At 28.9% G+C, this 11956-nt stretch overlaps 1 protein-coding gene across 1 annotated transcript; it reads left to right on the top strand.

The window, feature by feature from the left end:
* The first annotated feature begins 1055 nt into the window (after positions 1–1055).
* On the top strand, positions 1056–2406 carry LOC108457707 (peroxidase 31-like). The gene has a single exon (XM_017756788.2). The coding sequence runs from the start codon at positions 1312–1314 to the stop codon at positions 2275–2277; it is 966 nt and encodes a 321-aa protein (XP_017612277.1). The 5' UTR covers positions 1056–1311; the 3' UTR covers positions 2278–2406.
* Positions 2407–11956: the final 9550 nt, after the last annotated feature.

The raw sequence follows: 11956 nt of genomic DNA, 5'->3' as shown, positions 1-11956 counted from the left end.
TTAATGACACCTAGGATGTTCCACATTTGGGTTACGCCTAAATGTTAGATTTCCTATTTCTCCATTATTTTCAGTTTTTTTTTCTTTTAAAATTATAATAATGTGACAATAAATATAATTAATTCAACTCAGATCCAAATCACATTTGAGAAGTAATTATTTTAAATTTGATAGTCATATTAAAATACTTTTATTCAAATTTATTTTTTATATGTGTAGAGATAGTGATTATAGTCAGCATCCGAATATTTTTGGTGAATAATAAATGCAATCTCATCCAAGATAAGTTTAATTTTAATTAGCATGTGAGGGACGAAATACATTCATACACCGCTGCTTTGCTGCCAATTTCTAATTCATCCATTCTTTTTTTTTATTTTATTGACTTTGGATTATCAAAATAATTTTATTTCTCCTCTTTCAATCCATGATCGCTAATTATACAAAAAACCAGTTGTATGACAACCCTACATTCTCATAAATACAAATATTTATAATTACATTAATCAATTTCCATTACACCATCATTCCAAATTTCTAAAATTTGATGCCTATCTTTTATATTGCTGTAAAATTAATTTTATATTTTATTTTTTGTGTATTTTTAAAAGATTAATATTTTAACAATCTAACTATCATATTTCATATTCCATTAATATATATTATGCATGTTAAATTTGATGTAAATTATAAAATTTTCACTATGTTTTATGTATATATCTTTCGATCATTTATTAAATATATGTATATATAATATTTTAGATTGATATGATATAGATATTAAATTGATTCGAAAGTTGACATGCTTGATAAATTCAACTGTTATTAAAATATTAATAGTAAAAAATATATAGAAAATGTAAAATTACTTTAAATTTGTACCGATATAAATGAATCTATTTCAATTCTTTAAAGTTTACAAATATAAATATGATATAATCATATATAATTACAAATACTAAGCACAAAAATAATTGAGAAAAAGGTTTGGTAATTATATATATATCAAAATAAAGACAATATGTATTACTACGAAACATTGGCATTGTCAAATCATCTATACATTGGAACCGCATTCGTCGTTTGCATCACATACTTATCAACGGTTGAGATTTCATCCCATTCATAAAACTACCTGGATCTCTTCTGCCATGGCGAACATCCCGTGATTGGTGGTGACACCAGCTCCCTGTTAAAATATCCCTCTTTCCATCTTTCCCAATCTAACCCCCTCCCCCATTTTTCTCACTCCTAACCTTCAAAGCTAAAAATCCCCCGTCACTTTCTCTCCCTCAAAGCTCAGCTCAACCAATGGCGCCGCCACCGCCGTCGCTGCTTCTAGTTGTTCTCTTCTTGCTCTCCTCCACCGCGTTGCTTTCGGAGTCAAGGTTAAGCTTAGATTACTACTCCAAAACCTGTCCAAGTTTCAACAAGATCATGCAAGAAGCTATTACCGACAAGCAAATCAACAACCCCACTACAGCTGCCGGAACACTCCGTCTTTTGTTCCACGACTGCCTCCCCAATGGCTGCGACGGTTCCATCCTCATATCTTCAACTCCATTCAACAAAGCCGAACGTGACGCCGACATCAACCTCTCCCTCCCCGGAGATCCATTCGACCTCATTGTCCGAGCCAAGACAGCCCTCGAACTATCATGTCCCAACACAGTCTCTTGTTCCGACATCCTCACGGTGGCCACACGTGACCTTGTGACCATGCTCGGCGGCCCCTACTATAAAGTATTTTTGGGTCGGAAAGATTCGAGATCTTCTCAGGCTTCATCAATAGAAGGGAAACTGCCAAAACCCACCATGAGCATGTCACAGATAATCAACCTTTTTGCGGCAAGTGGGTTCAATGTTCAAGAAATGGTGGCCTTAAGTGGAGCACACACAATTGGGTTTTCACATTGCAAAGAGTTCAGCTCTAATCTTGGGAACGATACCCATTACAGTCCAAGGTTTGCTCAAGCATTGAAACAAGCTTGTTCAGGTTACCCAAAGAACCCGACTTTGTCTGTTTTCAACGATATAATGAGTCCCAACAAGTTTGACAACTTGTATTATCAGAATTTACCAAAGGGTTTAGGGCTATTGGAATCAGATCATGGGTTGTATAATGATCCTAGAACAAAGCCTTTTGTGGAACTGTATGCAAAGGATCAAAACAAGTTCTTTCGAGATTTTGCTAGAGCTATGCAGAAGCTCAGTGTTTGTAGGATCAAAACTGGGAGAAGAGGAGAGATTAGGCGTAGGTGTGATGCTGTTAATTGAGGTGTTTGTTAGTTAAATTTGGCTTCTTTTTACTGATTTCTTACTGGGTTTTTGAAAAGATGTATACTCTTTTTGTGTTTGCCTTGTTTCATGAAACAGACTTAAGTTAATAGTTTTAACCATCACAAACTGTTTTTACCTGCTACCATCTGGATGTGGGGTTTCTCATTTTCAAAATGCACAGCTACGAATTGAAGTGCCTTAAAGCTAATCCCAACTGCATTTAGGAACAAAACCACATTGTCATATAGTTGAAAGTTTTACAAGAATAGATACAGATATTAGTTATGTATTGTTCCTCGTTTGTAGGTATCACAACTGATATAAGTACCTTCATGTCTGAAATGAGTGCCAGTTTCTAATATGTTTCTGTTTTCCATAGGAAAATTCAGTTTAAATGGATATAATTTCAAAAGTAGGATTTCTAAAATGCTAAGAACATAAAAAAAAAAAAAAAAACTTGCATGTATTGGATATATAATATTCCTGTATCATATATTTAGATCCTTGTCAGAGTAACATCACTCTAGAATAGAATAGACGCATAAACCGGATCTTGACAGATACATATGCACTTATTTGGATACGTTTTACATTCTTTTTCATTCAATGTTTTGAAGTTGCCCATTGAGCTAAGATTTATCATTTTATTTATGAGTTAAAAAGATACATATAGTTTTAAATATTGTGTAAGAAAAGGAAATATGATTGAAGTAGTGAACTGATATGTCACAATCTATAGCTACTTGCCACACTGCGATTATTGACCTTTTTATCTTCCTTTTTCTCATGCTCGGCCCAAGCCCATGCCCTTCTGTTTTACATTGGTCCCACTCTTCCATGATTTTGGAATATATGGGATGAAATTGTAAATCTCCAAAATTCTTTCACATCTATGGAAAAGAGAAATTAATAAATTAAACATACTTGCGAACCACAATTTAAACTCGGCTTCCAACTATGTAACTTTGATTTGTTTAGCTAATTGCGTCCTATCAACATATATAACTTTGATTGGATAAATTTACCTCTTAAAAGAATGAAATGAATCCACAGAATCAAACCCAAATTCGATATCCATCATTATAACAGATTCAAGAAATTCTTAGCAAAGAGGGTCACCTTACTTATCTCAAGTGGACCCTCTCAGTCATCAGCCCAAGTTATACATAAAATTTTTTCCCCTTCAGCTCAGCAAGTTTACTGAGTGGCCGATCAATTAAAGCCCACTAAATTTGCCTTCAATTACTTAGGTTTCCCTAAAATATTTCATAATCTTATATATGATCTGAATTACTGTTAAATTTTTGGCTTTAACTATACTTTTTATTTTTCTGAACGAATCTTAATTTATTCAATAATAATTCATGACTTGCACGTACAACAATTTTGATGTATTAATGTCTCTAGAATGCAACTATATTTTACTGCCACACATCAAATAGAAAAAGTAAAAAAAAAAAGTTTGATAGATTAGAGATGTAAAATAAAAAGGCAAAACCATATTAAACATAAAAGCATAAAACTAGGCGTTGATCATGATTTAGATTAATCTATTATATTTGAGAAATACAAGGAACTGAAGATGCATATGGGTGACTTTGCAGATTGAATATTTCAGACTCCTCATTTATCTTAAAATAAAATATGATCCATCAAATATAGACGAGGCAACAATATCGAAACTAAACAGCTTTCACCCGAAAACCTTAAATCAGAATATATAGAAATGAAGACAGTAAAGACATATATGATGTTGAATCTACTTCCCTTTTCACCTTTAATTATGGACGCAATTTTACAAAGAATATAAAGGAAGAACATACATGCATGGCCTCTCTCCACTGCTCTCTCTTCAAAAGTATGATTAGCCACCCCATTATACTGCTTTAGGGATCTAACTTTCTCTTCATCTACTTTACACACTCTTTGATGGAGAAGAGATCAAAAACATACAAGGGATAAAAATAAATTATCCTACATAATCAACTGAAAGAACACTATGTATGTATGCATAGCTGAAGGAAACTAGCTCCCATACTAGTAACAAAAGCTTACTTAAATTAAAAGAAAACTTATTTAAACAAATGAAGGGATATTTTGCCAAGTGTTTTTGTTGCCTTCCAATAAGCTCAATCAAAGTCCTAGGTTTCTACTTGGATAAGAATATATATATATATATATATATATATATAGATTGTTCATCTGGATCCTCAAAAACCAAAGATGAAATAAGAAGCTAATACCAAAAGATTTCCTTATATATGTATTTATTATCCAAGAGTTCATTCTCCTGTATGTGTTTTACTTTGGAGAGAAAGAAAGAAAAGGAAATATTATTTAAAAGGAAGACTCATCTGATAGCATATTGTTTTTGTCCAATTATTATTTATAGCAAGCTCAGGAATCATGATGTTTTGTGGGAAAATTTTTGGAAGGAGACAGGCTTCAACTGTAAAAAAAAAAAAACCCTAAAACAAACAAAATACTACGGTTTCATTTATGATAAACATGGTAGATCTGTTGATAAAAAGGCATACAAAAATCATACACATAAATATATGGCTGATGAAACTTTAGATCAGCTTGGAGGAATTGCAGAAAGTGTATGTGAAAGAGAGATCATATATGGAAATAGGATCAAGAGAAGAAAGATATCTCTTACAGAACATAGTGAACACAAACAAGTTTTTCAATAACCTAACAATAAAACCATAAAAAACCAAAAAAAGCTAGTAAGTACTGATTTTGCTCTGATGGAAGCAAATAGTTTCGGACCAAGATGCTTGATTCCCCCCCACAAAAAAGAAGACTGGGAAAATCTAGAAGAAACAGGAGAAAAAAGAAAAGACCCATTCACTCAAAACCAAGAAACAAAGCTGAAAACAAGAAAAAGCCTAGAGCTTGAAACTTGAAAGGTCCTTTCTTTTTGCTATAAACTTCTTCTCAATCCCCCACTTGAAAACAACATCACTTTCGCTTCTTCTGATTTATTCTTTCCTCCTTCTTCTTCTTCTTCTTTTTGGGTTGATGAAATGATGACGAGCTTTGAAGAATGTGTAGAAGGTAATGATCATAAAGGCAGGTGAGGTGGTGTGGGAACAATGATGGCGATGGAGAAGATGGAGAGAAAGCGGACTTCATCATTGCTGTTGGGTTGAAAGAAAAGCTAGATATAAAAAAAAAAAGAAGAAAATTCAAGGTTTTTTGTGCTCTTCTCTCTTTTGTCAGATGTGAGAAAAGAGAGACGAAATCATTATAACCCAATAGTTCCCCTCCCTACCGTATAAAATAGCCATCAAAGTTTTCAACATAGTTTTTTAGAAAATTTCTCTCTAACCCTAATCTATTATTGTGTATGTTATACTAAATTAGCCATATATGTAAAAAAAATTTATTGGTAAAATAAGATATATATTGTAATACCTCTTAACCTCAAACCGTTACCGGAACGAAGTTATGAGGTATTACCGGACATATCAGACAACTTGCGAATAATTTACAATTAATATAACTTTTATGGTATAATATAATAATTAAGTCACTATCTTGAACTCTCGAAGTTCAAACACGTATTAAAAGTAGAACGGGACTTGTTCGAGTATTCCAAAATTTTTTTTTTTATAAAAATTTCGCCAGCATTTCTACTTATTTTTACCTAAACCTCCTGCAAATTCAAACCAAAACAACCAACACCAATATTTCACATTCATATAACTATTATTTATATCATTAACAAAATTTTAACTTAATAACTATCATAGCATCATTCAAAATTGATTAAAACTTCATTCATTTAACAACTTAATGTTCATGTATCAAAATATCATGTACTTTCCTTACTATTTCATTTAACCATTTAAATTTTATAAATCATCCTTCACTACCCAAAGTAATATACATATTCAAGTGACTAAACAACACCTATGTACATGCCACTTTTATCCAAAAGAAAATATACATCACCAAATTTGTGTTGGAGTCGGGATTGTTTTGGATCTTGAGCCGAGACACTTGACTTCTACTAACTCACAAGACGAAACAATCGTACGCGAGTATGGATATACTCAATGGTATTACTATAAATCGAGTCATATCAACAACAAGAAAAACATAAATATTAAAATACCTAACAATTAATGTCATATGTACTAATTCATAAATCAATGTATTTTCTCAAACTTAAATTTATATCACTTATGAATATACATTTCATACTTTTCTCTTATTATCACAATTCCAATTTCAATTCGTAATTCTTCTCATTTCAATGCCTCAAATTCACATTTCAATTTTTCACCCTATTAACGTAACTTTCGGACTTTGGCGGATACACGGATCCAACCAAACACACCAATATGGCACCCAGTGCCTCATCGGATAGTTCAAGTAATAATTGACACCCAGTGTCTCATCGGCCTAGTCAAGTAAAGTTGGTACCCAGACCTCATCGAATCTATCCGAAGAAATATAGTGACACCCAGTGTCTCATCGACTCGAGGTCAAGTATCCTGAACACTTCCAATCCTATGGCATGCCAACTATATCCGACTCACCCGACTAGTTAATAGGGTATTCAATTCACTTTCTCAATCCTATATCACTTTCAATTCACAATTCAAATCACCAATCATTTTTCAATCAATACACTTTTCAAATAATTACATATTCCATAATTCACTTATTCAATTCAATTTGATTCAATTTGCATCACTTTCATTTTCACTCAATATTCATATCAATTTCACATACTTACCTCAAGTCTTACTTACCATACATAACAATAAAAATTCAGCAATCAATAATAATTAAAATTCAAATTATAGTAATACACACCGTAATTCTCCGCTTTAGTCCTCGATGGCTTTCTCCTTTCCTTTCGATGCTGATGCTTCAGGTTCTTTGTTGGCTACGAAAATAATAATTTATAATCATCAATACAACATGATTCAATTTAATTCATGGGCCTAAACATGCAAATTAACCATTTTAATGTATATATATAATTTCACCATTAAGCTGTCTACTTGAGTCATTATTACTAAATTATTTATATCTTGAGCTACGAAACTCCAAATTAATATCCGTAAATTTTTCTTAAAACTAGACTCATATATCTTCTAACCATAAAATTTCCAGAATTTTTGGTCTAGTCATTTAGTACAGTTTATTCGTTAAATACTCCCCTGTTATTTCATTTGACAGTTCTGACCTCTCTCTACTAAAAATAAATTATCTCATTGTACAGAACTCGAACAAGGTTCTTGTTTATTTATTTTGAAACTAGATTCGTTAAGGAGTTCACATATATAAATTACACTCCATAATAATTTTTGTACAATTTTTAATGATTTTCCAAATTTAAAACAGGGCATCTCGAAATCACCCCGAACCAGTCTTACAAAATTTCAAATATCTCTTGATTCATCAATTCATTGCTTACACTATTTATACTATAAGAAACTAGACTCAATAAGTTTTAATTACATATTTTTTCATCCTCTAGTTCAATTTATACAATTTTAGTGAATTTTCAAAGTCAGACCATTGCTACTTCCCAAAACTGTTTTGATGTAAAATGTTAATAACCAAATTTATAACACCAATTCACACCTTATTCCTATTCAAATTTCATTTAAACTCAAATTTAACTATTAAATTTTCAACACATTTTCTTAATTCCGAATTTTCCTCAATTTAGTCCCTAAAACACAAAACTTATAGTTTACTTTGCAATTCAATCCTTATTTCATTTCTAACTTGAATTCCTATCAATTTAACCCCTAATTCATCTTTTTATTCAACATGAACAATATTTAGAAATCTAATAACTTTCAAAATATCAACTTAATTTCATCAAAACTTTGTTCTAAAGCTTTTAAAACATCAAAATTAAGAGAAAAGGACTAAATTTAGCTTACCAAATAAGTTTGAAGCTTCAAAATCTCAATTTTCCTTTTTCTTTTCTTTCCTTTTCTTCCCTGTTTTTCGAATGCTCTCTGTTTCTTCTTCTTCTTTGTTTCTTTTTATTCTTTTCGTCATTTGTTTTATATACATATATATATATATTATTTAATAATAATAGTTAATAATAATTTATAATTTATAATTCAATAATAATCTAGAGAAATCTTTAGATTTGTTTCCTTGTTTGCCGCCTCAACTATACTAAATGGTCTATTTTCTATTTTGGTCCTCTTCATTTTCTTTTAATCTACAATTTAACTTTCATCCTTTATTCAATTTAATCCTTTTACTAATTACTCTAAATTAAGCTAAATTTACTTAATTAAAACCTAATTAAACACACTACTAGACTCATAAATATTTTTTTAATAATTATTTTCGAACTTATTTCACTAAGACGGAGGCCCGATAACACACTTTTCTGGTACCCACGGATTTTGGGTCGTTACATATATATTTTAAAATTTAGGGAAATAAGTCAATTGTATAACACTTTGGAAAGTCTTAGATGGACGCATTTTTCTTTTAAATCGTTTATTTTATTTTATTTTTAATATAATCAATATCTTTAATTAGATAGATAAATATTAGTAATTTTATTCTTGAGTCTTGGGTTCGATTCTTTTTCACTCACATTTGTATTTTTATTTTATATTGTTTTAAGCTTTTTTATTATTTTTAATTAACATTTTTAACATATTAGCTCCATTTGATTAAATGGTTAAATAATATCTTTGAGTCCCAAGTTTAATTCCTCCTCTTCTAGATACATTTATAATTTTTATTTCATGTTGTTTCAAGCTTATTTTTAAGAGAATAATTTATATAAGGATGGTCCTAAAACTAATAAAATTTTGTCACATCATCAAATTTTACATACATGAAATTATTCTTATATACTCATCCATAGATAAATTATTTTATGGACCTTTCCAACCATATTATTCATGGCCCATTCTCAATTATTTAATTACATTTCAACAATTTTTTTAATGTCATTAACACATAATTTTGATACTTTTTTTATCCTAAACCCCAAATCCTAAATCTAGAATCTCAAACCCTAAATAAAAAATATAAAACCTTAAACATGAACCACGAACATATAACCCCAAACTCTTAAACCTTGAACCGTAATCCTAAATCCTAAACTATTAACCCTAAACTCTTGAACATTAAACTTAAACCATAAACATCAAATCATTAAACCCTAAACCTAAACCTAAACTTTGAACCCAAAACCCAAACCTAAACCCAAAACCTTAAATCCTAAATCTAAACCCTGAACCTTAAGGTTTGGGGTTCAGAGTTTAAGGTTAAACGTTTAAGGTTTAAGGCTCAAGGTTTGAGATTAGAGGTTCTGGATTCGAGGTAAAATAATTATCAAAATTATGTGTCAATGACATGAAAAAATTGCACAAAAATTATTAATTTTTTAAAAGTTGTTGCACAAAAATATATTAACTTATGGAAAAAATGATTAAAATTTATAAAAGAAGAAAAGAGGTTTGTTTGTAATTTAAATATTTTAAGTAATTTAATTAAAGTTAAATTAAGTTGGAGAAGATATTAGATATAGATGAGTATATAATAATACTTTGTTATCTTTTAAAATTTAATGACGTGACACTATTTTATTGATGCCTAAAACTATACTTTTAGGATGATCCTAACATAATTTATACCTATTTTAATTAATAAATATATTATTTTACATTTTTATTTTTAATTAATATATATTTTATTCACAAAATCAAATAATTATTACAAATATCATTATTTTTAGTAAATATAATTTTTAGGTGTAATATTTATTTTTAATCCATATCATGAGTGTAGTAAATTTTAATATTATATATTTTTGTATGTGTATTTAAAATATTTCACATATAAAAATATTTGAAATATCATACCCACAATGTAGATGAAAAATAATTATATTTGAAATAATTATTTTATTTTATAATATTAGAAATCACCATCCTCACAATATATGAGGAGAAAATAAATATTTCATATATAAATATTATAAATAAAAATATATCAAAAAATTAACTGATGTTTATATTATATATAAAGGAGTTATTAATTTCAAATATTTTTAACATAATGATATATGTAAAATATATATTTTATTATATAATTACATATTTATTATTTGATTTTATGAATAAAAGAGATATTAATTAAAATGAAATAAATAATAAAAAATTGGAAATAATATATTTATTAATTAAAAATAATAAAAAGCTTAAACCAACATGAAATAAAAAATACAAATATGAGTGAGCGAGAAATCAAATCCATGACTAAAGGATAAAACTAATATTTAACTATATGACCAAATATACTAATTATATTTAAAAAGTAAAAAAAATACCTATTTCCTTAAATTAAAAAATGGCCAAAAACTTTTTTATGCATATATGGCTAATTTAGCCCATATATAATATTGTTTTTCCAAATTTATTTTTAAATTTGGTAAACTATAACCATATTCATCCAACTATTTAATTCGTTCTTTTTAGTCACTTAATTATTTTTTTTGTTTTAGTCACTCAACTTTTCAAGATTAAATATTTTAGTTACTCTTCCTTAGTTTGCTTAACGGAAGTCTAACATAAGCTTTATTTTATTGACCTAATAATAATTTAGCTCTCCAATATTTATAAATTTTATCAATTTCATCCCAAATCTAGAAAAAAAAACAAATTTAACACTTAATGTTCACAAGACTTGTCATTTTAGTCCTAATTATAAAAATATTAATAATTATAAAAATTAACATTATAAAAAATTAAAATTTTTCAAAAGAAATATAAAATATTTTTAGATTTTTGTACCCAAAATGAATTTCAACTTCGTCAATTGAATGAAAGAAAGAACAAAGTGTAAGATATCGTTGAAAGTCATTTTGGGTACAAAATCTTAAAAATATTTTTATATTTACTTAATTTATTTTTTAAAATTTATATTTAGTTTTAAAAATTTTAAGACTTTTAAAATATTTTAATTAAGACTAAAATGAAAAATCTTGTGAATATTGAGGGTTAAATTTCTTGAATTTTTTAGATTTAGGATCAAATTTGAAATAAAATTAGTTTGCAAATATGATGAATTCTACCATGCTCAGAATTTGTTGCAACGATAAATAGAACGAAAATTGAACTTGTAAAGAAATAAAAAAGAGGAAGAAGAAACGACAAAATCAATCTTTGTTAATGCAGTTTAGACACAATGACCCTACGTATACGAAGCCTTACTCAGGATATACTCTTATTCAATCACCGAATCAAATAACCGTAACAATTCGTCTATATCGGTTAAAACCCATAACCCCTTTACAAGCCAAGTTCATGCAACTCTAATGGAGAACAATATTTCTATCAACATACACTAATAGTAACATTCAACTCCACTCAAGAGTGTTTACCAATAATTAACCAAACAATCGAAATGCACAACATAAGAAAAATAAGCAAAGGTTGGTTACAAAAAGTACTTGAGAATTTGTAAAATTTCCAACTCTCTAAGTCTTGCAGCCCTAAGAGAAAGTGACACATATTTATAGTGTCAGTTAGCAGCTTCATATCACAAGATAATCTTCAATAAAGTAGCAAATAATTTTCTTGGAATTTCCTTGGATAATCCTTTAATCAACCCTTCATCCAACTAAGGTGATAATGATAGGAACTTAATTCTTATTCAGTAG

Source organism: Gossypium arboreum, chromosome 4, assembly GCF_025698485.1.
Source record: "Gossypium arboreum isolate Shixiya-1 chromosome 4, ASM2569848v2, whole genome shotgun sequence".
In the NCBI taxonomy this organism is placed as follows: Eukaryota; Viridiplantae; Streptophyta; class Magnoliopsida; order Malvales; family Malvaceae; genus Gossypium; species Gossypium arboreum.
The sequence above is the reverse complement of the archived record's forward strand: the minus strand, read 5'-3'. Positions and strand labels throughout refer to the sequence as shown.